We start from the raw sequence: 25,706 nt of genomic DNA on the forward strand, positions 1-25,706 counted from the left end.
TTTCCAACCAACCCAGTAGGCGTCTCGTGTCGACGCTTTTTCGTACGCTTTAGCGGCAATAACGTCTTTTATGGGGCTGCTTGCTTGCCGGTCGTCGTCATAGCAACTGCATGTCAAAAATGCCTAGCAGCGTCTAGACGCCATCCCTTCAATTTGCCTCTTTTCCTCGGTTACAGTTAGGAGTTTAAAACTAAAAGACACTGACGACGCGTCGCCATTCCTGGCGGTCATGTTGTTACGGCCACGTGTGTGCCACGATAAGCGTGTTTATGCTTTTCTGCTTATCAGCGGCGTGACACTTGTGGGCGTTCCCATCTCCTCGGGTCACGTCGTTAGAAACGCCGTATGTACGAGCGTAACTCAAGGTGACTCGTCTTTGATTTATGATGTGTCAGCGCAAACTTTTAAGCGCACTCATCACAACGGCAATCTATTTTATCTGTCAATTTTATAGCAGTACATTTAGGCGGTTGTTTATGGAGTTGCTTTCACTCTCACTCAGACGGAAGCTCCACCTTGACGCGCGCGCACGCACGCACGCACGCACGCACGCACGCACGCACGCACACGCCAAAGCACGACAAGCATTCGCAAGCTCCCGCGGATGTAAACAAAGTCTGTAAGCGCGCCGTGAAGCCAGAAGCGTGGCTTCCCCATGCGTTTATGACAAGTTCTAAGTAGCTTTAGCCGTCAAGCGCCAGCCGTTAGCCCCAATGTTTGTCGTAAGCGTACATGTGAAACGAGGGCCCAACGGGGGGCGGTGGGCCGGGTCAAGTGCAGAGAAGGGGACGGCATCCCAATGAAGCGTCCCGTGGCAACGGACGGCCTGGCTTCAAAGCGGCCCATTTGATTCCCATGCATTTGAATGCACTTTTGGCCTTCTTTTTCCTCGAGGCTCCAATTCACCTTGATACATTCCTTCCTATTCAAATAGAGATAAAGCACACACAACAGGAGAGAAACAAGAAGAAAAGGCGGCGTCTTTTCTCAAGGGCGGGTAAATCAGCGTGGGCTTTGGACGGTGGCCTTTCCCCCCACCCCCCCACCCCCTCCCCCCTTTCCCATCGTCCGTCTCCATTCAGGAATTGTCGGCGCGCTCCTCCTCGGCCCCCCGGCTCCTTTTGCTTTTCCGCTCCGTACAGTGAGCCGTACAACTCTCAAAGATGAACGAGGGTGTACCAATTGGTTTAAAGGGGCAACATCCTTCCATATGTTGGACGATACATCCTGCGTCGTCCCGTTTCCCTTGTTGTCATGCCCTTTCACAAAGATGCCATCGATGAGTTTGTTTTATTGAATTTTTTGCACATCTGGCAGATTGTGTCAGCTCGACCTCGCCACGCCGGCCGTCTCTGCCAAGGGCGCTGACTGGAGCAATTTGGAGAGGGGGGCGGGCGGATTGAGGACAGGATAAAAGGTGCAAGGCAGGCACTGACTGCGTCCTTGTTTTTAAGGCTCACAAAATGGCAGGCGGCGTTGTCCGTGCGGGCCGAGAAGCGCCGGCCGGGTCACTCGTTTTGCCGTCCCGTGAATGAAAGGAGCCATTGACTGGAGAGAGAGAAGACAATGCAAGGCTTACAATGTTGTGTCGGTCGGTCGGTCGGTGGGTTGGCAGCCCTCCTTTTGCCACTTTTTTAATTCCCACAGCGTCCAAAGGGATGCCCTTTTGCTGCTACTGACTTTGGTCATGTATTTTTTAGAGAGCAATTTGTCAGTTGACACGGTTTACAGTTCAGATGGGGTGGGGGCGGGGCTTTCATAGGTCTTGGATTGGCCTTGGCTTGGTAACGTCACTTTGGATCTCTGGTCTCTTCTGCCACCCTGTGGTGAGCTATCGTGCACATTTTTACATTTTTAAAGAAATGTTTCTCTACTAACTAGCTCCTTTTGTTTTTATGAAATCATTTCGAAACATAATCCTCAAACGCTTATGGACGTTTGTGAGCGATGATGCCAAGCTAAATAGGGGTTACAACTGTACTGTGTGCCGGTTACCTAGTACTATTCATACATGTATTTATATTTGCTTTTGCTAAAATAAAATCCATGCGTGCGCGGGTTTGCGCGTTCCTTTCGGTCGGCGATCAAGGTTTGCCGACCGACTTGGCTTCTTAGTTTGCGGTCCCCCCGTATGACACGACCCCCCCCCCTCCCCTCCCCGTGATCTTCGTCAGAGTGGGCACATGTTCCAAAAGTAAAAATAAATTGAAAATATCAACGGCGGGTGGCGCCGGCCGGCAACGCCGGCCCTCCCAACAAAACATAAACACATTCCGACAGGTCCACACGACTGGTTTGTGCGTCAATGTGACCCTTGGAGTATTAGCAATATTACAAATAGAATTGCACAATTTGAAGTCGCAAAAGTAGCAAAAGGGATTCCTATCTTGCTTTCTCGAGCGTTTTGAATAAGACCGCTTTATTGATGCCTTGAAAGAAATCTAGATGCATCGGAGAGTTTGTGCCGGTGCCGCTTTTGGCTTTTTGGATGAGAGGACCTGAAGTTGCAGAAGAGGGCGCTAGGTGGCGCTAGGTGGAGAGAGAGAACCAAAGAGAGAGAATGTAAGGGAGGGAGGGCAAGTTGACGGAAAGACTGAGCACTGGTCAAGCCGACTAGTTTTGTAGCCGTGGCCCAAAGACATGCTCTCGTCGTACTCGGGGCCCTAAGCGGCCATCTTCTTTTGGGAGATGCGGGGCGTGGACTTTCTCTGTGACCCGGGCGTCATGGCACCCATCCTGGCCGTGACGGTCCACTTCCTCACCGTGGCCGGCTTTTGGTTCTACCGCCTCCGCCGCCGTCGCGGGCGACACCTCGCGCCTCTCCGTGTCCCAGGAGGTAACGTCCGTATCCAGCGCTTACCCGGAATTTCCGGCCCGGGCCGGGCTCGCGTAGCCGGATTAGCCTCATGATCCCATATGGGATTTGTCGCTTTGGCTGGAGACACGCGCCACTGATTGGATCCGTCGTGGGTCAGGCCGTCGGCGGGCGAGGCGGCGGCTGAGCCCACCGACCCAACTGGGCACGGGAGCTCCAACCAAAGCGTGCAAATGGTCTGCTTGCCTGCGGGAAAATTGGATTGCTTGAATTGACTGGACGCATCCACGGTCCTTGCAGATAGTCTGTCTCTTTAAACATGACGCGTCTATTTTTGCTGGGGCTAGAGAGGATATGCATGGAACTTGAGGTGCATTGTGGGGAGAAAAAAAAATGTCATTTTACTTTTTGGAAGGACCTTCGAGAGTTGCCTTTGACTATCCCATTTTGGCTTGGCTTTTATACTACTGCCTGGGAATGTTATTCTCGCCCTGATGACGGTACTTGGACTTCTTATTACGGGCGCTGTTTGTTGTAAAAGGCGTGAAAGTTGCCGCACGGGAGCCCTCTGACGACATCACTTCCTCTTCTGACTCGGGATCCGCGGCCCGCTCCGTCGCTTTCCCTTTAAACGTGGGACGGCGAAAAAAAAGTCTGCTTTGCGGGAGGGAGCTTGGAGAGCCGGGAAAGGCGGAGCTTGTAGGCGGACCGGGACGCCGCCTTCTAAGAGGAAGACCGGTCCGGCCCAGAGGAGTGGCCAGAAGAGAAGGAGGCGCCCTTCCGCCACACGTGTCCACAACGGGACGCCAGCGTTGAGCTCGGTGCCGCCGACATGGCGGGATAGGACGACTGACGGGAGGGGGGGCCGGATTCACCGGGCCGGCTGGTGAAGATTGGATCGGATTGGGGCGGAGGGGAGCGGAGCGGAGGGGAGCGCGTGGCCCCCACCGGCTGTTACACTTGCCTCTACGATATGTGGCCACACTACAGGAATGAGTCTCTCCTCAACGCGTACTTGTACTCGCGCATGTGTTGTGCAGGTCAGTGTGGAGGGGGGCGGAGGGGGGGGGGGGGGAGTGGAGGGCTCAGTCGTCAGTGGGTCCTGTCCGTCCAAGGCCACCGTAACAATGGTGCCCGCTTGTGTGTTCTCGGCCAGTGCCGGCGTGTGCCGGCGTGGGCCCCGGAACCGCCGGCACCGCCGGCACCGCCGGCACCGCCGGCACCGCCATGCTCTGGCATACATAGTCTCGCGGCGAGAGAGAAACGTCTAAAGCCTATATTTGTCTTCCGCTGAGCCACCCGCTCGGTGAGCAGGTTTTGGAAAGAAGGCGTGTTGCACTATTGTGAAACTATGTCGCAAGCGCTCGTAGAAAGAAACACACGCTCCTTGAATGTCAACACCGCACTCTGTGTGTGTGAGGGAATTTTTGTAGCATATGTTCGCTTTGGTACAGTTGAAATATCTCAGCGGCTTAATCCACAATCCAACGGAAGGAAGGCTGCGCCTGAGCAGGTGGCGGCGTCTTAGAGTCCAGCCGGGGCCGGCCGCGGCGCGCTAACGCCGCTCCCCACGTGGCTTCCTTGTCCGTCGCCGTGGCAACGGCTAAACTCTGACAACGAGGGCTTCGGCGCCCAAACGGCGTCGCGGTGCCAATTCAACAACCCCGACCGACGCCACCGTATAAGGCGGGCAATCACCTCATTTGAAACCGCCCGAAATACAGGAAAATACACAAACGCGGGGAGATGACGGCTTGTGTTCCAGCTGGAATGATGTCCGACACGGGGAGAAAAGAGGAAGGCGCTTTCCGTCGGCGTCATTGTTAGCGCTGGCTGGGAGTGTGGGAGCACTAGATAAGACTAGCGTTAGCTCCTATTCTCAGTCCAAATGCATCATGCCTCTGGAGCGCCACGCTTGTCTCGGATGGAACAAGTGTCGGTAAACATGACACAGGCCTCAAAAGGGTTCCCGGCCGGCCTCCAAGGCCAAAGGTCACGTGCTCAAAGCAGCGATAGGATTGCCGATTCTCAAAGGTCCGGGACCACCACGTCGTCATCACTCACTCACTCTCCTCTCTCTTCTTTGCAGACGAGCGCGACCGAGTGCAGAAGAAGACCTTCACCAAGTGGGTCAACAAGCATCTCATCAAGGTACGCTTTTGCTTTGATTTGTAAATGGCCTTTAGCTTACCACGTAGGCCACCGGGGACGTTTTCACCATTTGTCAAATGGCGGCGTCGGGGAGTTGGCCAAGGGTAACGTGACCGGAGATCCGTCCGCAACTGGAAACGGCGCCGCCCCACGCGCTCTGTAACCCGATATCAGTTTGCCAATGTGGGTCAGCGACCACCCGATGGTCCGCGGGATGGCTCCACGTCTCCACGGCTTTTCATTTGGTTTGCTCACATTGCCGGGATGCCGCTATGCGTTTTTGTTTGGTTTGAAGGATTTTCTGTGCTATTAAAGTAGAGCCTGCTCGCCCCCTCCCCCCCTAAATCCAACTTGAAAGGTTGCGCTTTTATTTGAGCCTGCGCCGTTGAGCAAACACGGCCATCTCCCCTCCACCTTCCTTGTGTGTGACACACCCTCCCATATTTTAGCAGTGTAAACTCTCCGAGCTAATCTTCATTCATTTTCGATGGAAGTAGAAAGGCTCAAAAGCCGGGCGGGCCACTCGTCAGGGCCAATAAAAACAGGATGTGTTCCGAGAGCCGTAAGACGATATCTGTCGTACCTGTTTGCGCGCCAGCGACACCTCGTAAAAGTCGTTGAAATCTCCAGAGAAGCGACTCATTAAGCTGTCTGCCAGTCCTTCCCGTCAAACTCAATTAGGCATCGTTATCGCTAGCGGACCGGTCGGTCGGTCGGTCGGTCCCTCCGCTTCCTAGTCATTAGTCCAAACAATAGCATATCACTGCCACACCCTTCGGAAGAAAAGTTCCCTAACGTGTCGTGACATCATCCAATTTGTTTTCCAAGATGATCACATTAGACAAAAACGCTACCTGGACAGTCAACAATGTCTCATTGTTTTCCCAGAGGCGGAAGTAAAACATACTAGTATTGTGACTTCTCACATTAAACATACATCTCTCATTTAAATGCCAATTTGCATGAAATCCTGTCAAATGATCCAACTCATCCCTTGAGAATTTCAAAAAATGGAATTCATGCCATTCTCCTAAAACAAATAGGAATCCACTCTCGTACAAATCCAACAAAATGATCTTTTGACTGTTTAAAAAAAACGGAGGCTGTATGTCCCTCTGGTGGTGGTCGGCGTAACTGCAGCTTTGGAGAAGTTTCCCAGCAGCTAAATACGTAACTTGTGTTGTACTTTGATGCTGTCATTCCCCCAGGTGAGAAAGCACATTAACGACCTCTATGAGGACCTGAGAGACGGACACAACCTGATCTCCTTGCTGGAGGTCCTCTCTGGCGTCTCCCTGGTAAGCGCTAGCTAATCTCAAACTTATCTGACGACGTCATACTCGGGGGGAGAGAGAGAGAGAGAGAGAGCAATATTGCAATATTGGCATTTGCGTGAGGTCAAAGTACACCATTGACTGTGACGAGGCAGTGATGTCAGACGACGGTTCTTCCATTGAATGAATTGTTCCTTCTTCCCCCTCGCTGTTACCATAGCAACCCCGAAACGCTCCCTTCCCGAGAAGGGGGTACACTTTACGCACGCCCCCTCTTATCGTGCTTGCGGTGGAGGAAGATGATGATGAGGATAATGAGGATGATGATGATGAGCAAGGGGCGGAGGAAGGAGCTCAGGGAGTAGGTCCCCAGTTCCCCACAGCGCCACCACTTTGTAGGTGGCGCTGTGGGGCTGCATGCGTGTGGAAAACAACCAATTGGAATGCACTTCAATTCACCCCAAAAACAAACTAAAACAACTGCATCGTGCTAAAAGCTGCACTTGAGACTTTTGAAGGAAACTCATTGAGTTTAGTCGTGTCTACGTGGAGTGCGCTCACCGACCGAATCAATTCATCTTGTAACTCCTGCCATTCCAGTCTTTACAACTAATTCTGTAACTGGACAGTCTTTCTTGTTGTCCTTAATTTCAAGTGTGTTTTGAGCGCATGTCTCTTTTGAAGCCTTCCCCTGACCGCTGGCACCCGCAAACGTGGGAATTGCTCCGTAGTGACCTTTCCTTTCTCTGTTGTGCGTCCCAGGCCCGAGAGAAAGGTCGCATGAGATTCCATCGACTGCAAAACGTCCAAATCGCTTTGGACTTTCTCAAACAGAGACAAGTAAGGCAGCCCCATCATCTGACCTCTTGAATTTTGCAATCTTGTCAAGAGCGCGCCTCCGCTTCTTTCAGGTCAAATTGGTCAACATCCGAAACGATGACATCACTGACGGCAACCCCAAGCTGACCCTGGGCCTGATCTGGACCATCATCCTCCACTTCCAGGTATGGGCTGACTTTTTTTTCTTCTTCTTCTTCTGCTGGTTAAATGCAAATTATTAAGAGTGAGCGTTCTTTGTCAATTGTCCGCCGTTATTCTGCCAAACAAATTCTGGTCAATTGTGGTTGTCGTAAGGCATTTTGTTGGCAATTTCACCCCGGCCCCATCTAATTTGTAAAAAGTGCCCGGCGGCGGACGTGGCGTTTTAAGCGCTGATTTACGAGCCAAGGTGGCGGCGCGCCGACGCCGCCGTTGCCGTAGAAACGCTCCCACCGAGCCGAGGGAGCCAACGTGAGTCGGCACCGCCGCCTTTGCTAGCGGATAGCTTAAGAGAGAGACACCGAGTTAGCGAGCGAGGAGACCGCTCTTTGAAAGAACAGACGGTGGTCGGTCAAAATGGCCAGCTGACGATAAAAAGATGTGGGTCATAGCTGGCGCTTGAGAATCCGGTTGAAAAATGAGGACTCCCTTGACTGGCTCGCTCTGACTTGCCGCCAAAGAGACAAACAACGTGACCACATCGCCCGTCGCTCGCCCGGTCCAGACTGGCGTTACGCAATCTTTGCATATTTGAATAACTCCAAATGCAAACGAGAAACGGACTGGCCTTTCTATTGACTAAAATGGCAGCTTAATAATTGATGGCGATTGTGACTCTGCGCGTCACGTGATACAGCTACTAAAATTAAGCCATAAATGCCCTAGGAATCCATATTTTTTTATTTTTCCACTCCATGATTTGGAGACCTATGTTATTGTTGGCCCTTTTGGACAGATAGTGGCTACTTAACATGGCCCGGGAACGCCACCAATCCTCTTAGCGTCAGCCATTGATGCCACCGGTCACGTGCCCAAAGAGCAAAATTGACTTTTTTTTTTTTTTTCCAAAGCCTGCCGATGGAATCAGACAAAAAGGGGAGTGACCTTAGCCCAATTTGATCGCTCTTTGCTTCTACTAACATTCCACAGTTAGCACGCCAGAGCTAGCCTCGTGCTACTTTTGGTCCTGTAACAGTTAAATGAGCGAGTAAGGAGCGAGTGAGAGAGCGCCGACAAGGAAGTGGAAAAGAGGAGGAGGAGGAGGAGGAGTAGACTAGTGCCAGTGAGACGAACGAGGAGGCTCGCTTGCCTGCTTGCTTGCTTGCTTTTTATGTGAGAAAGACATCCAGAAAAGGGAGGCCGCGGCGAAACCGCAGCAACCGGGCCGGCCGGGGGAGATGAATAAGCCGGGAGGGATAACGCCAGTGACTGTCGCATCCAGGCGGGAGGTGGGCCGCTAGCACTCAAAGCTTCATCAACAGGCGGGCGGACGGGGGAGGACGGAGAGAAAAAAAAGAAGCCAGTCACAGCGACCGCTACATCCATCCAAGTAGCCGGTCCCGTTGACGCCCTTTCACTTCCGGACTTCCCCACCACGGATTTGACCAGATGCGGGGAGGAGCTATCTCCAGACGGGAACCTCCCCTCCGTGGGCTCACGGACGCATCCGGGCCGCCTCTTCTCCAAAGCATGGATTTGTTTGGCCACGACGTCGCACTGCGCCACCCGATGGAAGAGCAACTGGCACGCTGACAAAAATTTAGCAAAGCCAAGAGGCGCAGAGGCTCGGCAAGCCCAACCCGGACCTCCCGGACGTGGATGACCCGGCTCCGTCCAGAAGTGTTAAAGCTGGAGCACACGTGACCGCCCAAGTTGACCCGCCAGTAAGCCGCGCGGCCATTGGCCGAGTCTGAGCGCATTCTGCCCTGGCATTGGCCGCCCGCCCGCACCCTGTGTGTGTGTGTGTGTGTGTGTATGTCTCCCCGACGGCCAATGGCGATGCCGGCTAGCCTGGCCACCACTCGGGGAACCGGAGCTTTCCTTCACCACGCCAGACGCCATCGCCTTTCCAACTCAGGGGATGGAATTCCCCCAGTGACCACCTAGACTTCTGCGGCGGGACATTGTTGGCAACACGTGTCAGTTATCCAAGTGTCACCAGTGAAATCCCTTCCCGCTCCACGCCATGGCCGATAGAGGATTACGCCGTGACGTGACGCCCGCCCGCCCTCTCATCCCAGCCATCACATCAATCGCCTTTTGATAAATCACCAGCGGATTTTGCTCCGTCTGCCACGCACGGATGCGGCGTCCCCGTGTCCTTGAACGCAAGTCTTGCGGGAAGTTAAAAATAAAGCAGGTAGCATGTTGGACCTGGATTCTCTTGCCGGGGCTCCGGAGTGAGAGAGAGCGAGCGAGAGAGAGAGAGAGAGAGAGAGAGAGAGAGAGTTAAAGATGCTGCAGAGTGGCAGAGTGCGCCGGCCAAGCCGCCACTGAATCATTCATCGGCCGAGGATCGAGACTCTGGCCCACGGTAGCCGTCCCACCAAACGCTCTTCTAGCCTGGAATCCTTCCCCCGGAGAAACTGGCTTGCTTTTGCCGCGACGTTGCCCGGGAAGAAAGGATATTCTGGACTGGGACCGCCGACCAGGAGATGGGGAGCTCCATGGGGTGTGTCAGGTCTCCGGCAGACGGAGAAGTCGTCCCAGGGGGGCCGCTGCCGCCACCGCCGCCGCCGCTATCGTCCAAGAGACGCCGGCTGCGTTTCAGGCCACGGCGCAAGGGAAAGAAAAACAGGAAGGCTAACCCGGACGACCACCCCCCGGCGATAGAGACCAATCCGCCTTTCACCGGAACCCCGGACTCCAGCAGCGCAGTGGGCTCTGGTCTCTTGGTTCCCGCCCCGGAGCCTCGAAATGGGCCTTCCCCCCAAAAGGCCGCTTCAACCGGCGGCGGGCTTCCGGGCCCCGGAGTGCCGTACGCCCGGCGTAGCCCCAGACTCAGTCCGGCCTGGAGAGGAATTTTCTGCCTCCCCGGGGAGGAAGACGCCGCCGGCGCCATCGTGGACGTCTCCAGCCTCCCCGGTCGGACGGCCGCCGGTCCGGTGCAGGGCCCCGCCACCCCCGGAGGGGGGAGGCTCTGCCGCGTTCAGGAGAGAGACCACGGGGTCGTGGAGAAAACCAGCATACTCGTTGGAGAAGGCTCCGGAAGGCCCGAGAGGACGAAGGAGCAGCGCCGCCGGGCCCGAAAGGCCGCTCTCAAAGAAGGCAACGGCGTGGTCCGCATCAGAGACTGGGACGCCAGACTCTGCGTGGTCAGGACGGTGTACCCCGGCCACGTGGCCTCTTCGCCGGGGAAGCCCCAAGCGGAAGGTCGGGTGGAGGTCCTCCAACACAACATTCCCACGCTTGGAAACATTCAAAAAGTCCGACTGTCGGAGGAGGACCGGGGCCACGACGTCGGCGGGACGCCAGTCCCACGCTCCGTCCCGGAGTCGGGCTACGGCAGCGACCCGTCGGAGACGGCCGCCGGCACCGCGGACCGGCCGACGCCGAGCGCCGAGGTTAGCCGGGATAGTTTTTGCCGCGTTCCGCAAATCGCCACCAAAAACCAACGGGATGGGTCCGATTGCCGTATTTACCGGAAAGAACTTGTGAGCGGGTGGCTACACTTGAACGTAAGGTCACGTGAGCCATACCAGATACCAAAAATGATGGCATTTTGATTCGGTATTGGATAGCGGTGCTCTTTACGCCACTGGCATTTTTATTGCACAGGCGAGCAATTGCGCGACTGATCAAGCCTTCCGCACTTTTGGACTATTATTGGGCATGAGAGGCTGTCGTGTGTGTGTGTGTGTGTGTGTTTGTGTGTTATCTGGGAGAAAGCACAGCTTCCCAAGAGTCTAATCAAGGCAGCACAGAGGATCTGGTCTTTTCCACTTCCTGCTGCTGCTTCATTAGTGGCGCTTGCATTGTCATGGAATATTTCGATCGACGTGCACCATTAAATGCTTGTCTGCAGTGACCGGCAGGCCTTGTAAAATATGCCGCATCGCTGCGAGGTAGACTCGCGCACGCACGCACGCACGCAATGTGCATTTTGCCCAGTCACTGTCCACCCTCGTCTGCTCATAGCGCTTCTCTGGCCATCTTAGAAGAATTGTCCGGCAAATGACGTGAGAGGATATTGTGGTTAGGCTAAAGTCAGCTCGCTCGGCTCCTTGACTTGGCCAAATCCCTCAGCCCATTGTGAGGTCAACCTCCGACGTGCTAGCGTAGCAACGGCACGTAGACGGACGCTCTGGCGTCTCCCGGCTACGACGACAAAGGGGGAAATCGTTTCGAGTGACTTGTGTTTCGAGTCCTTGTCGAGGGTCGTGCTCCCAGTAGTCCCCGGCCCACTTCTGGCTCACAAAAGAGAAGAATGTGGTATCCCAGTGGCTTCTTAAGGGGATTTAACGTCATTTTGCCATTTTTGGACCTGTTAAGCAGCCAGTGTCGTAACTACTACTGCGGTTTATTCGGGGGTCGCCGATGTGGCGATGGACCTACTTTTGGTCAAGCAGTTTGTTTGTGACCTAACCCACGGGCTTTTTCAATAACGGCGACGTATTCCCCTTGCCACGCAGATTTCCGAGATTTACGTGTGCGGCGAGTCGGGCGACCTGACCGCCAAAGAGAAGTTGCTGTTATGGAGCCAGCAGGCCACCCAAGGCTACGCCGCCATCCGCTGCGTCAATTTCACCTCGTCGTGGAGCGACGGGCGCGTCTTCAACGCTCTGCTGCACCGATACAGGTGGGTGGCCCGGGGACCCAAAGCCGTCCCGATGGCAATCGTTCCGATGGCCCGTCCCGATGGCAATCTTGTTTTTTTTTTTCTCCCTTTCTCTTTAATCCCAGACCCGACTTGATCGACATGGAGGCGGTGTCGCGGCAGAGCAACCGCGAGAACCTGGAGCAGGCCTTCGAGATTGCCGAGTCGCTAGGTGTGACCAGACTGTTGGACGCCGAGGGTAATTCCTTTTTTTCCCAAACCATTAGCACGGCCGTCACGGCGGTCCGGCGACGACGGGACGCCGGCCTTTCACGGTCCTCTTTCTGTGTCCCACAAGACGTGGACGTTCCATCGCCGGACGAAAAGTCGGTCATCACATACGTCTCGTCCATCTACGACGCCTTCCCCAAAATCCCCGAGGGAGGAGAGGGCGTGGCCGCACACGTAGGATCTCGTCGAGCCCACCCCCCCCTTTTTTCGAAACCTTAAACGTCATTGACATTTTCTAAACCATTCAGGATGTGGATCGGCGCTGGTCCGAATATCAGTCCAGGTTTTTGTCTCTGCTCCAGTGGAGCCGCCAGCAAACGGCCACAATGGCCGACAAGAACTTCCCCCAAAATCCCGTAGAACTGAAGGTAAAAACCAAGGAAAAGAAAACATTTTCGCGGATAAGAAGACGAAAAGAAAGTCTTTTTTTTGTTGTTGTCACAGGCACTTTACAATGAGTACGTCCACTTGAAAGAGACGGAGATTCCCGCCAAAGAGCTGGAAAAAAGTCAGGTGGAACACCTCTACAAATTGCTGGAGGTAAGTGCAAGTGTCCATTTTGCAACTGGCCTCCCCCCGACTCGCCTGTACGGAACTTTTTGCTTTGGCTTTTTGCGCCACGGCAAGGTGTGGATGGAGTTTGGGCGCATCCAGCTTCCTCAGGGCCTCCATCCTAACCACCTGGAAGAAGAGTGGGGAAAACTCATTCTGGAGATGCTGGAGAGGGAGAAGCTTCTCCGTCCTGCCGTGGACAGGTCCGTATTTTGACCCGTACCGGCTTCAACGCCCCGGTTGACCCCCGTCCGATGATTTCTTGGGCCTGGCTGTGTCCAGACTGGAGTTACTGCTCCAGAGAGCCAACAAGTTCCAGAACCTGGCCTTGGACTGCGAGGAGAAGCTCACCCTGGCCAAGAACACGTTGCAATCGGTAAGAGAGAGAGAGAGAGAGAGAGAGAGAGAGAGAGAGAGAGCGCCGCCCTTTTCACTGCAAATTGGGACTGGAACGCGTCTGCTACGGCGCAGGACGTGTCGCGGGCGGAAAGCGGCCAGGCGGCGCAGTGCGAGGGCGAGCTGGCCCGCTACCTGCGCCACTGCCAAGAACTTGTGGGCCAAATGCAGCAGGAGCTGCAAGTCCTGCAAAGCCACCACTACTACCAAGTGGAGCGCCTCGTCTTTAGGTGAGCCAGGAGCCCAAAAGCACACCGTCCTTCCTCCAGATTCGACCTCTTTGACCCTTTATTTGCCGCCTCGCAGAGCAAAGTGCCTGGAAGAAGAGCTGGTGTCCCTCCGACTTCAGTCTTCTAGCTTGTACCGGAAAGGTGACTTTACGGGGGGCACCTTAGCGGAGACGCGCTCCGCCCCGACCGAGGGCCCCGGATCCCCCCCGCCCGGGGGAACGGGCTCGGCCCTCCCGCGCCGCCCCTTGGCCCGCGCCCAGCTGGTGGCGTCGTCGTCGTCCGAGGACGAGGGCGGCCTGAGGTTCATCTATGAGCTCCTGGGATGGGTGGAGGAGACGCAGGTCGGATCCGGCGCCCCCCCGAGCGGACTCGGAACCCCCGCCTCATTTCCCCCTTCTTCCCCCCCCCCCCCCCCCCCCCCCCCCCAGGACCTCCTGGAAGGGGCGGAATGGGGAGCCGATCTCCCGTCGGTGGAGCGCCACCTGGAGGAGCACGCCGGCGTGCACGCGGCCGTGGAGGAGATCGCCGGCGGCCTGCGAGAGGCGCGCGACTACGAGGTGGGTGGCGAGCCACGGCCCCCGGGGCGAGCACCACCCGGACGTCCCGTGTCCATGGCCGTCGCCCTTTTCTTGTATCTCAGGCCAAAGTGTCCGCCCACTTCCGGAGCAACTACAGCGAGACGTTGGGCAAACTGGAGCGGGAGTACTGCAAGTTACTGGTGGGCCACCCGTCTTTTTCTCTGGTTTGCGTGGCCTTTGGGCCTTTAGCGTGGCCTTTGGGCTCAGGGTAGCAACGCCCTCCGCAGGAGCACTCGTCGTGGCGCCTGAGCGGCCTGGAGAGCCTGGACTCGGTGGTGCGCCGATGCACCGAGGAGCTGATCTGGCTCAACGAGCGCGAGGAGGACGAGATCGCCTTCGACTGGAGCCACCACAACGCCGACATGGACGCCAAGCGGGAGTCGTACGCCGTGAGTGGACCGGAGCGCCCGGCCCGACCCGACCCGTGTCCCCGCCATCCACTCGAAACCTTTTGCCCCGCCTTCAGGAACTGCGGGGCGAGCTGGAGCAGAAGCGCCAGGTCACCTGCTCCCTCCAGGAGACGGTCCTGCGTCTGTGTCAGGAAAAGCACCCCGCCAAGCAAACGTTGGAGGTGAGGAAGCGTCTGGACGGAGGCCGACCCGAGGAAAGCCTCACGCCGTGGCCTTTGCCGTCCCTCTGCGCAGGCGTACGCCGCCGCCCTGCGCACTCAGTGGCAGTGGGTGGAGCAGCTGTGCCTGTGCGTGGAGCGCCACCTCCAAGACAACACGGCTTACTTCAAGTTCACCAGCGACCTGCGGGACAGCGAGTCGTACCTGCGCCAGCTGCAGGAGAGCATCAAGAGACAGTACGCCTGCGACAGGAACAGCCGCCTCAGCCGGCTGGAGGACCTGCTGCAGGACTCCATGGTAAGCCGGCGGCGCCGTCAAATAGGAGGTGACAAATGGCCCCCCATTTTGCCACTTCCCGCTGCCGGCAGGAGGAGAAGGAGCAGCTGATCGAGCACCGCGGCAAGGTGGCCAGCCTGGTGGGGCGCGCCAAGACGCTGGTCCAGTTGCGGCCCCGCTCGGCGGACGCCCCGCTGATGGCGGCCACGCCCATCCGTGCCGTCTGCGACTACAAACAGATCGAGGTACCTTTGCCTTTTTTTGTTTGGTCTGTGTTTTAGTGGTCAAAGTGAAATGTTGCTAAAAGAGGGGAGGCATCCACCCCCTAAAGACCTCTCCTCTCTGCGCACCGCTACTTTAGCACTGGTGTTGTCAGACTGGAGACGCAATATGTCACCAAGGCCACACTTTTTCCAAATGGCTCACTTTGCAAGTTGTCTCCTTCACTTGATTGTGTCTTTTTTTTCCTTTCTTCCTCCCTCTCCATTTTTCCTTCCCGTCCTTCCCCTCATTTCACTTCTACCCATGAAAACCACCCGCCTTTCCTCGGTGGGCCCCTCCAGTCAAACATTCAGGTAGAGCGGCCATTTTGTCTTGTTTACTATCTGCCCATCCTTCTGTCTAACCCCCGCTTCTAAATTCGAGGCACTTTGCTTATTTGGCAAGGGCTTGATTTGCTACTATGTCAGTGCAAACCCACAATGGGTTGTTTTTTTTAAAAGCGGACAACAACGTTTGCATCTGTCTTGTAAGGGCCCAAAAAGGGGAATACGTCCAGTCACGTGGGCCTTCTCAGCCATCTGCCGTTAATGTGAAAGATTATTGTCAAATCGAGGCCGGATCCCATTTCAAATTGGACGTGTGTCAGAATCCAATGTATTTCCATGGCTAAAAGGGTTTGGGATGAGCTTTTGGCCAAAAGCCAAGACTCCATGTCAATATCTCTGCCCATTCCAACCAAACTCCTTGAAATCCTTCATGGTGCCTTCCTTGGTTTTGCTTTTTTTTTTTTTTTTGCATGTCTTTGCTTGCATCATCATTTGATGTTTTTGTCCTAATCATCCGGATGCTGAATAATCTCCGGGTGTTCCCTCTTTTTGCCGCCTCCATCTTCATCCTCACCCTCAACTCACCCCGCCCTCTCGGACCTCCACGGCTCTCTCCCTCGGCACGGCGGCGGCGGCAGATCACCATCAAGCGCGGCGACGAGTGCGCGCTGGAGGACAACGGGCAGCGCAGCAAGTGGAAGGTGATCAGCCCCAGCGGCAACGAGGCCACGGTGCCGTCGGTGTGCTTCAGCGTGCCGCCACCCAACCCGGAGGCCGTGGACGCCGCTGCCAGGTGGGCGTGCAAAGCTCAGGTCAAAATCGAAATGGATGGCGGTGAAAACGGGGAATATTTTGAAAAAAACGAATGATTTAATTGAAAGAAAATGGAAACAAGTCCACATTCTCCATAAATCCACTTCATTTCAATGTTATGGTAAAACATGATTTACTTTAGCGAGCATGTGAGGGGGCCCTTTATTGACACCGTTCTTTTTTTGTTGGTGATCTCAGGACGGAGCAGTTGTACCAGCAGGTGATGTCCACGTGGCACCAGCAGCACGTCAACATGAAGAGCCTGGTCTCCTGGCACTACCTGCTCAAAGACCTCCGCGCCGTCTCCGAATGGAACCCGGACACGGTCGGGAAAAGGGCGAAGGGGGAGGCCGCTTCCGCCGCGGGTCCCGGCGCCCCTGACGTCCGCCGTCCCCCGTCTCCAGGTCCGCGGCCGCTCGCCGGCGGAGCTCCGGCGAACCCTGGACCGCTTGGACTCTCACCTGTCCGACTTCCTGAGCGACAGCAAGGAGAGCTCGCTCTTCCAGCCGGCCGAGCGACGCCAGCTGGAGGCGGAGGTCCGGCAAGCCGGCCGGCGCTCCGACCATTTGTTGCTGCGCGTGGAGAGCGGTGAGAGGGCGGCCGTCCGGCCGAGCTCCCACGGACAAACAAAGGCCGACCGACGCTCACCCCTTTCCGCCCATTTCAGAGGAGAAAGACCAGTCGGCGTCTCGCTCGTACTTGGCGGAGCTCGGGGAGGTGCGCTCGCGTCTGGGCCGGGTCGACGAGACCTTGATGGGCGCCGTCCGGACGCCGGTTCGCCTGACGGACGGCGCCGACGACATTGCGCTCAGGATCGTGGAGCACCAGGTCGGTCGGAAAAACAACAAAAAAAACAACAGTCCTTTGCTTCTGCGCAAAGTTGCCCTTTTGCAGCCATTTTGACCTTTTTTCCTTCCCGTCTTTCCTTCCAGAGTGTGCAGTCCGAGCTGGACCAACTGGCCTCCGATTTAGACGCCGTTTCCGGCCGCTGCCTGGCCTTCCTGGAAGACAAGCCAGAATCCTCGGGCGTCCCCGCGCTGCGCTCGGAGCTGGACCGGAGCGCCGAGAGCGCCGACGGCCTGCGCCGCCTCTCTTCCGTCTTCCTGGAAAAGTCAGCCGGCTCCTTTCCGTCGCCCTCCCCTCGCCGCCCGCTCAACCCGTGGGCTTTTCGTCCAGGCTGAAGACGGTGGAGCTGGCGGCGCGCCGCCTGGAGGACGCCGAGAGTCGGGCGGGGGAGCACGAGAGCGGGCTGGCCGAGGAGGACGTCCTCCCGGCCGACGCGGACGCCATCCGTGGCCTCGGAGAGCGGCTGGGGGCCCGACGGCGCCTGTTGTCCCAGGAGGAGGAGGCCGTCCTGGGACCCCTGCGCTCCGAGCTCCTCCGGGCCGAGGAGGCGGCGGCGCGCCTGGCCGCCCTCCGCCCGGACGCCGGCCCGGAGCCCGAGCGCTACCGGGAAGGGGCCCGGCGGGCGGAGGAGCGCTGGGAAGCCGTCAAGAAGCAGACGGAAACGCGGTCAGTACAAACGAGTGGACAAGGCCAGGTTTAGACCCCGGTCTCATGTGGCCGACCTTGAGACGGGTCGCGGAAGGTGCACTCATGACCGCCTTTTTCCTCCCACTCCATCTTGCAGGGAGGCGGAGCTAGAGGGCATGGCCTCGGTCCTGCAGCGGTACAGGGACGGACACTCGGAGCTCAGCCAGTGGGTCCGGGAGACCACGCGACGGCAGGAGGACGCGCCGGCCGCCGGCGCCGACAGCAAGGCCCTCTCGGAACAGCTGGCGCAGCAGACGGTATCCGCCGCCATCGGCCGCCGCCATCTGCCTTTTTCGCTCGTCATTTGAACGCCTCCCGCCATCCACGGCAGGCCCTGGTGGCCCAGATCGAGGATAACCAGAGCAAGCTGGACCAGTGCCAGGCCAGCTCCAAACAATACTGCACTCGGGTCAAGGTAAGGCACGGCGCCGGGCGGCATTTTTTCAAATGTTTCTCTTGACGCGATTTCATGGGCAGGACTACGAGCTTCAGCTGATGACCTTCCGAGCCTTCGTGGAGTCCACGCACAAGTCGGCGGTCAAGAGGAGGAAAACGCACTCGTCGTCCGACGCCGTCGCTCAGGAGGTCAGTCGCCCGCCCCGCCGGGATTTGGAGGCGGCGGAGCGCCGACTCAACCCCCCTCTGGCCCGCCCTTCCAGTTCATGGACCTGCGCACCCGCTACACGGCGCTGGTCACGCTGACCACGCAACACGTCAAATACATCAGCGATGCGCTGCGGAGGCTGGAAGAAGAGGAGGTGGGTCCGCCCACGTACTCTTTGGAGCCCGGCCCGCGTGGCTGGCGTGACACCATTGTTGTCGCCGCCGCCGCAGAAAGAGGTGGAGGAGGAGAAGCAAGCCAGAGTGGGCCAAGTCTCCGACCTGCTGTCTTGGATCGGAGGTCTCCGGGGACGCGACGCCGGTCCCGACGCCGAGTCCTCGCTGGCCGTCCAACAGGTGAGTTTCCTTGGAGCGCTCCCATTTTGCCCGAGGCCCAATTTCCTGACGCCGTCTCCGGTCTTCCCCGGCCGGCCCGCCGCAGGCCGTGAGCGAGCAACTGGCGGCCAAGAGAGACCAGGTGTCCGAAGCCGTGGCCAGCACGCGGGCCTTCCTCCTCTCCAAACAGGGCGCCAAGTAAGTCCGGCCTTCCGACTGGTCCGGTCCACCGAATCGGTCCCCTCAAACGGCAAATCTCGCCCCCCTCCCCCCAGGCTGTGCCCGGAGGAACGCGCCGACGCCGAGGCGCGGCTGGAGCGACTGAGCGCCGCCTACCAGGACGCCTGCGAGGCTTCCTCGCGGCAGACGCAGCAGTTGGAAAGGCGACTGGCCGAGGAGGAGGACAAGAAGGTAGGAAACCCGGCTAGAAATGTATCTGATGATGTTGCTTTGTGCGCTACGCCAAAAAGCAAAAAAAACAAACCAACTCACCACGAGCATGTTGTGTCCAGATCACGTGAGCATTTGTGTGTCTGAATTTGGTTTTCTAATACAGTTGCCTCTGATTTGTCTTGGTTTGGTTCTAATGCAGTTGTCTCTTAACCGTGTGACACTTTTTTATTTGCTTGACCGCCAACACCGCCAACACCGCCAACACCGCCAACACCGCCAACACCGCCAACACTAACCCACGGCCAGCCAGCCACCACCGCGGAGTCTGGCGAACGTGGACGTATTGTTAGGCTTTACGGTAGAATCCGCCCAAAATATGCAAAGTTACGTTTCCGAGTCGGGACGGAGCAGGGGAACGCCCCGCCCCCCCACGCCACGCTACGTTTCGAACACTCGGCCGGCCGGTGAGTACCGCTCGCTTCTTCTATTTTGTTGCGCAAAAACAGTAGGCTTAAATGATGTGCTGCTTGTTTTGCTCATTTTGTATCCAGTTGACAGAAGATTTAAGCCAATGCTTAAAATGGTCAAATAAGCAGAGCTTTTTAACCGACAGCCTCATTCTAACCAATCGTCTCACGTGAGCATGTCTCTGACTGACTGGGATCATTTCTGCCACTCAAAGCAGTCTGGTTTTTGCAGACGCCGCTTTGCGTGCAACCTTGGACCTGTGCGCAGACCACCGACCTCGTCACCCAAGCCGACACGCCCGGGGATCCGGAGCGCTCCGTGGACATTTTCCGGAACTTTGCCGCCGGAGTTGAGAAGAGAATCCGGCCAGCAATGGAAAAGGCCGTCCCACACACCGGCAAGTTACCGTGGCCATCCAATGGTACGGACGGTCTCCTTAGAAACTCCGGAACAGCCGACGGGGAGGGAGAACGGGCCGGGCTCGGATACCACCGGGATCTTGTGCCGAAGGACCGTGGGGAAAGACGCATTTTGTACCTGGAAACAGAGCCGCCGGCCTCTGCCAAAGAGCAGCCACAACAAACCGGTGGAGAGGAGACGCCTCAACCAAGTGCTGCGGAAAAAGCAGAGAAGAAAGAAGGGCACACCCTTTTACGCAGAGACCGCACGGATGAATCGGAACGTGACTCCAGTAGTCAGAAGAGTGCGGACAAAGAGGACGCCAAAGAGTCTCGGGGTCCGCTGGAAAAGCCGCGGTCCAAAACTGGAGAAGATGCCGACGGTCCGGAGAAGGTTGCGCCTGACCGAGCTGACGACCGCGGCAGACCCGGCGATTCCACATCTGAACACGGCTCTGACACAGAAGGCACGGAACCGAGTGAGCACGGGACGGAGGTTAGAAGCCGGGGGAGCAGAGCCCGCGGACGCATGTCCCCAGTGACTTTGGAGGAGCGTCCGGGCCCAGAATGCAAAAGAAAGAAGAGAAAGAAAAAGAAGAGCAAAAGGTCGACGACAAGTTCAAGTCCGGTGAGATCCAATTTTTGTCCCGGTTCTTCCGGCAAGGAACCGACGCCCGCCGGCCTCGAGGAAGAACCTTCCGAGAAGATCAACACTCAGGCTTTTGGCCCCATTTGCCAAACACATCTTGGGTCTGAGGCTTGCGTCACCACGCCAAATGATGAAGAGGAGGAGGAGTTCCTTGAAGTTCTGCCTTGTTCTGGCAAGGTACGGCGTGGCAAACCACCGGTCAACCACCGGTCAACCACATTCCCGTGCTGATTTCTTTTCTTTTCCCAAAGACGTCGTTGGCACGTCAAGAGTGCCTGGAGCTGGACCAGAGGACGGTGGCGCTGCTGTCCGCCGTCAGACACACGGAGGTGCGGCTCCGGCGACATCGCCAGCAGTCCATGGGAGGCGGCGGCCTCCCGGCCTTGGACCACGTCATCGGGGAGACGCAGGTGCTCCAAAACAATCCATCCTCTTGACAGTCATTCATATGGAGTTGCCCATTTTTTTTTTCTCTCTCTCTCCAGGAACTGGAGGCGGAGCTGCGAGACCTGGAAGCCCAAATCGCGGCGGAAGCGAAAGCGGCCCAGCAGCTTTTGCGCTCCCGCTCGGAAGATCTTCCTCCGCAGCTCCTCCTGGCTCTGGAGAAGGACCGGCAGAGCCTGGCCACGGCCTATCGGGCGGCCACCGCGCTTTGCGGGGACGTGGCGAAAAGCCTGCGAGACCGCCGTCATTCTCACCAGGTAAATATCCATCAGACGGAGAAGGCTCTCCTCCAAGGTTGGGAAAGCAGACAGCGGCCTTCTCTCACTAACCCAAAAGCACGCCTCTGCCCGCGTGCGACAGGTGAGCTAACCCGATGGCGCCAACTGACGGCCCGGCTTTGACATTAACGTGTGTGCTGTGCCCTCGCAGATAAGGACGGAAGCCGCTCAAGTCGTTAACAGCTTTTTGGTTCTCCGCCCGGGAAATGGCAAATAATAAAGACATTTGACCCGTCGGTGTGCTTTTATTGTGTGATGGCGAGTGTGCGTCTGGACACCACATGCTCCCGGTTTAGCTAGCGCGCCCGTTTGCCATTAGCCTCCTCAAATCCATTGACCTTTCTCATCGGCATTCTTCCCCCTCCTCCCCTCCTCCTTCTCCTCCAGGTGGTTCGGCGGCAGAAATCGGAATGTTCTGGGAAACTGGAAGATCTGGGCGCTTGGTTGGCGGGAGCCGGCCACCTCTTGGCCGACGGCGACTCGGAGCCGGTGACGCCGTCGGGCGACATGAGCGCCCTGCAGGACAGACAGAAAAAGTTAAAGGTGACGACGATCGAGTCGGCACGGCATTTTCGGGGAGTCCTCACCCCCGGCCGGCGGCGTATCTTCTTTTCCCTCCAGGAAGTCCAGAAGGATCTCCGGGCCAAAGCGGACGAGGTGGCCGAAGCCGTCCGTTGGGCGGCGGAGCTGCTGGCCCGGGGAGGCCCCGCCTTGAGCGCCCAGGAGCGAGAGGACCTGGAGGGCGCGCTGGCGTCGCTGAAGGAGCGCTACGCCGCCGCCACGGAGGCGGCCGACGCCTCCCTGTCCCGGCTGGACACCAGCATCAGCGCCACGCTTCAACACAACACGCAGAGGGTGAGGAGATGATGATGATGAGGATGATGTTACTTGGAAAATTCCTCCTCCTCCTCCTCCTTCTCCACGTCTTATTTCTTCTTTTCCTTTCCATCAGGCTAAAGCCTTTGAGCAACTCCAGCACACTCAGGAGCAGATGGACTCTCTGCTGAAGGACTTGAGAGCGCCGCATCAACCCAAAGCTCGGGACGTCACCGACCTGTCCTCCCCCGACGCCGCCGTGGCCTCGCACGTGGAGGAGCTGCAGGTTTGTACCTTTTTTTTTCTTTTTGTATTTTCATCTGCGTCCCGTGTCGAGTCGCCGGTATTTCTCTCCCGCCCCCTCGCAGGCCGAGCTCCGGGCTCTCCAGGCTCAGCAGGCCCGGCTCCTGGAAATGGGCCAGTCGGCCGGCTCGCTGCTCCGGGGATCCGACGGGGCGCTCTCCCCCGAAGAGAAAAGCCGTCTGCGGGCCTCGCTGGACCTCCTGCAGACGGAACACCGGCAGAAGCTGCACGGCTGCCAGGTGGCTCGCCGACCGGCGCCGGTCGGCGCCGACCGGACCACGCCGGTACGAGAGGCTGGCGCTGACGCGGTCGCTCGCACGTCGTTGGCAGGAGCGAGTGAGAAAGTCTGAGGCGCTGCGGGACGAGCTGGCAAAGTTCCTCCAGGAGCACGGCAATCTGGGCGCCTGGCTGGAGAACAGCCAGCGAGAACTTTACGGCTTGGGAGAAGGAGAGGTCGACGCCCAAGAGCTGAAAAACCGCATGGAGGAGCACAGAAAGGTAGGAATGCCCCATCTTGGCGGTTTTTTTTCTCTTTGTTTATGTCTAGTCTACATTGAGCGTCGTTCACATGGTCGTATCTTTTGTTTTTCCAAACGCAGTTGGCCGAGGACATCATCTGCCACAAGGCCGACCTGCGCTTCGTCTCCATCTCGGGCCAAAAGGTGGCCGACTGGTGTCTGGGCGCCCCGGAACGGGAGGGCCACGCCTCCCTGGAGGCCGCCAAGCAGCTGGTGACGGACAAGCTGCGGGACGCCAATCACCGATATACCTCGCTTCACGCTAAGGTGAGCCGTCTCGGGCCGTCCCTGGCCGCCGTCTCGGGCCGCCGTCTCTGGCCGCCGTCTCTGGCCGCCGTCTCTGGCCGCCGTCGGTTCCATCGGGCTTTCTCCCGCAGTCGTCCGAGTTGGGCGGCCGCCTGTCGGCTCTGCTGGAGCGCTACCAGCAGTATCAGGACGAGGTGGTCTCGCTCCATTCCTGGCTCAGCGCCCAGGAGCAGAACCAAAGTATGGACCACCCGGCGGAGGCCGAGCCACAGCACTTGCCGGAGACCCTGCGGCAGATCCAGGTAGAGCCCGGGGGAGGGGGAACGACCTAAGCCCGGCCAAAATTGCCGGGGAGCTCATCATTTTCTCCCGGTTGTTCAGCTGCTGCAGGACGAGCTGGCCGAACGCTCGGTTCAGTTGGAGAAAGTCAGACGGGCCGGGACGGCCCTGGTCAGCACCCACGAGTCTCCTTCCCTCGAGGCTGCGGATATCCTGCGCTCGGCAGGTCGGGACCGACCCGCCGACCGACCCGCCGACCAACCGACCCACCGCTCCGCCGCCCGTCCCCGGTCCAAAGCCAACCTTTTTCCTTGGCCTTCCCGCAGACGGCGTGGAGAAAAGGTTCCTCTCGCTGTCGGAGTGGGTTTCCCAGCGGGCCGAGCGCCTCCAGACGGCCGTGGCCCGCTCGGTCAGCGTTCAGGAAGGCCTGAAGGCTCTGCTGGCCTGGCTGGACGGCCTGGATCTGGAACCCGGGCCCGTGGAACCCACGGCGCGGGCGCTCCAGGAGGCCCTGACCCAGAACCAGGTAGTCGTTGTCCCTCACTTTGGGTTTTTTTTTTTTGCTTTAAACTCCATTTGATAGCCAGGCCTTCACTCGGGCTTTTACGCTCTCCCCCCCTCTCCAGAAACTTCGTCAGGAGCTCCTTTCCCACCAGGGCGGCGTGGAGGCCACCCGGGACTGCGTGGCCGAGCTGCTCCGAGCCGGTCCCGAGGCCTCGGGCGCCGGGGGGCTGGGGGACTCCCTGGACCGTCTGACGCGGCGCCTGGCCGCCGCCCAGGTCGGGCAGGCCGAGCGGGAGGCCCGACTCAAGACGCTGCTGCCCAAGCTGGAGAACTTTGAGCGACTTTGGTCCGACCTGGATCTCTTCGTCCGGGGCCGCGGCGACGACCTGGGCCGGGCCGCGGCCCGACCGGACCGCGGCCTGGCCGACTACAGGCAGACCCTGGAGGTGGGCTGAAGAAAGACTGGAAGACAAAACCACCTCGGCCGTACGAACCGTCTTTGTTTTCTCCTCCTCCAGGAAGTCAAGTCCGAGATGCAACAAGAATCTCCTCAGCTGAAGTCATTGTGCGAGCTGGGAGAAGAAATCAGCGCGTCCCCCATTTTGTCTCCCACGCAAAGCCTGCTGGAGCGCCTCAAATGCGTGTCGGACGACTTCCGCCGATTGGACGGCCACGTCCGACAAAGGTAATCCAAAAAAAAAATTGAAAAACAGCCCGGTCTTCAAAGCTTGACTTTAGTTCTCCGTCTCTCAAGACTGGACGCCGTTTTGGCCTGCGAGCAACAGCTGGTCCACTTCCGCGGACTCTCCGGCTCCCTCCTGCGCTGGCTGCAGTCGGCGCGGGAACAGCTGCCCGCCAAAGAGGTCACCTCGGACACTGAGGCGCTGGAGCGGCGAGTCCAGGGGCTCCAGGTGGGCCTCTCCCCTTATTTATCCCAAAAAATCGAATGGCCGTGACGTGGACGCCCGTCCCGCCTCTCAGGAGCTTCTTCGAGAGTGGGAGTCGCGGGCCGGCGGGGTGCAGGAGCTGAACAAGAGTGGCGCCGAGCTGGAGGCCCGACTCATCGACGTCACGGCTCCGGAAAGCAAAAGCGGTGAGAAAGTGGGCCGGTACTAGCGTGAGAGCCGAGTGGCGTCGTCATTGTCCTTTTGTGTGGAAACAGGCGCCCCCCAAATCAACGGATCGCCTCCCGGGACCGTCAACGGAATTCACACTTGCAAAGGTTGTCCGGACGCCGCCCGCCCTTCTGGGCTTTCGCCCGGGGTCCTAAATGCACGGCGCCCTCCCCCCCAGACCTGACGGAGATCCAGGTGGCCCTTTCGGACGTCAACGGCCGGCACGAGGCGCTGGGCGCCGACCTGGCGGAGCGCCTGGGCCGGCTACGGACCTCCCTGGATCTGCGGCGCGAGGCCAGTCGCGACGCCGACCGGCTGCGGAGCTGGCTGAGCCAAAAAGAGGCGGCGCTCCTCGCCGGGGGAAGCGCCGCTTCGCCCTCCGAGCCGGAGGCGGCGCGCGCCCTGGCCCGGGAGAACGAGGTGTTTGGGGCTTATTTCCCGTCTGGTCCCGGGTTTGACTTTTGCACGTTGAGCGTTCTGACTGACTGTGGCCCCTCCGCCGCGGTCAGGCCCTGCTGTCCCAGTTGGCCGAGCAGTCTCCCGAGGTGGAGGCGTTGAGGGCCACCCTGAGGAAGCTCGTGGCCGACGAGCCCGATTCCCCCGAGGCCCAGGCGTGGAGGCGAGAGCTGGAGGAGATCGGTACGTGCTTCCCAATTCAAAGTTGAAAATGAGGTGATTGCGTGTAAAGTGGTCAAAAGTGGTGCGGCGCTCAACGCTATTTTGTTCATGTATTTCATGCCGAGCCACGGCAGAAAACA

General features: G+C 58.2%; 1 protein-coding gene across 17 annotated transcripts in view; it reads left to right on the forward strand.

Annotated features, from left to right (window-relative positions):
* Positions 1-25,706, forward strand: part of macf1a (microtubule actin crosslinking factor 1a) — a 61,403-nt gene that overhangs the window by 11,709 nt on the left and 23,988 nt on the right. For 8 of the 17 annotated variants that reach the window (XM_077743046.1, XM_077743050.1, XM_077743052.1 and 5 more), the window contains exons 1-49: positions 9,481-10,622; positions 11,691-11,857; positions 11,962-12,074; positions 12,174-12,280; positions 12,355-12,474; positions 12,551-12,646; positions 12,734-12,861; positions 12,941-13,034; positions 13,130-13,284; positions 13,361-13,625; positions 13,713-13,841; positions 13,925-14,002; positions 14,090-14,251; positions 14,329-14,433; positions 14,507-14,728; positions 14,800-14,952; positions 15,271-15,282; positions 15,894-16,048; positions 16,267-16,393; positions 16,473-16,656; positions 16,736-16,896; positions 17,001-17,179; positions 17,245-17,580; positions 17,699-17,858; positions 17,933-18,016; positions 18,079-18,186; positions 18,261-18,359; positions 18,436-18,558; positions 18,644-18,735; positions 18,813-18,948; positions 19,630-20,622; positions 20,697-20,855; positions 20,931-21,146; positions 21,555-21,710; positions 21,789-22,022; positions 22,120-22,269; positions 22,352-22,525; positions 22,617-22,784; positions 22,886-23,071; positions 23,182-23,352; positions 23,432-23,555; positions 23,656-23,855; positions 23,956-24,279; positions 24,352-24,518; positions 24,588-24,744; positions 24,815-24,926; positions 24,996-25,055; positions 25,127-25,368; positions 25,458-25,587. In XM_077743046.1, the coding sequence (XP_077599172.1) occupies positions 9,714-10,622; positions 11,691-11,857; positions 11,962-12,074; positions 12,174-12,280; positions 12,355-12,474; positions 12,551-12,646; positions 12,734-12,861; positions 12,941-13,034; positions 13,130-13,284; positions 13,361-13,625; positions 13,713-13,841; positions 13,925-14,002; positions 14,090-14,251; positions 14,329-14,433; positions 14,507-14,728; positions 14,800-14,952; positions 15,271-15,282; positions 15,894-16,048; positions 16,267-16,393; positions 16,473-16,656; positions 16,736-16,896; positions 17,001-17,179; positions 17,245-17,580; positions 17,699-17,858; positions 17,933-18,016; positions 18,079-18,186; positions 18,261-18,359; positions 18,436-18,558; positions 18,644-18,735; positions 18,813-18,948; positions 19,630-20,622; positions 20,697-20,855; positions 20,931-21,146; positions 21,555-21,710; positions 21,789-22,022; positions 22,120-22,269; positions 22,352-22,525; positions 22,617-22,784; positions 22,886-23,071; positions 23,182-23,352; positions 23,432-23,555; positions 23,656-23,855; positions 23,956-24,279; positions 24,352-24,518; positions 24,588-24,744; positions 24,815-24,926; positions 24,996-25,055; positions 25,127-25,368; positions 25,458-25,587 (9,082 nt within the window). In that variant the 5' untranslated portion in view covers positions 9,481-9,713. Of the gene's footprint in view, positions 1-3,742; positions 3,856-4,904; positions 4,967-6,174; positions 6,265-7,002; positions 7,081-7,151; positions 7,245-9,480; positions 10,623-11,690; positions 11,858-11,961; positions 12,075-12,173; positions 12,281-12,354; positions 12,475-12,550; positions 12,647-12,733; positions 12,862-12,940; positions 13,035-13,129; positions 13,285-13,360; positions 13,626-13,712; positions 13,842-13,924; positions 14,003-14,089; positions 14,252-14,328; positions 14,434-14,506; positions 14,729-14,799; positions 14,953-15,270; positions 15,283-15,893; positions 16,049-16,266; positions 16,394-16,472; positions 16,657-16,735; positions 16,897-17,000; positions 17,180-17,244; positions 17,581-17,698; positions 17,859-17,932; positions 18,017-18,078; positions 18,187-18,260; positions 18,360-18,435; positions 18,559-18,643; positions 18,736-18,812; positions 18,949-19,629; positions 20,623-20,696; positions 20,856-20,930; positions 21,147-21,554; positions 21,711-21,788; positions 22,023-22,119; positions 22,270-22,351; positions 22,526-22,616; positions 22,785-22,885; positions 23,072-23,181; positions 23,353-23,431; positions 23,556-23,655; positions 23,856-23,955; positions 24,280-24,351; positions 24,519-24,587; positions 24,745-24,814; positions 24,927-24,995; positions 25,056-25,126; positions 25,369-25,457; positions 25,588-25,706 lie in introns of those variants that run through there. The other 9 variants (XM_077743057.1, XM_077743059.1, XM_077743061.1 and 6 more) reach the window with 6 other exon arrangements.

Source organism: Stigmatopora nigra, chromosome 21 (assembly GCF_051989575.1).
Source record: "Stigmatopora nigra isolate UIUO_SnigA chromosome 21, RoL_Snig_1.1, whole genome shotgun sequence".
NCBI classification, from domain to species: domain Eukaryota; kingdom Metazoa; phylum Chordata; class Actinopteri; order Syngnathiformes; family Syngnathidae; genus Stigmatopora; species Stigmatopora nigra.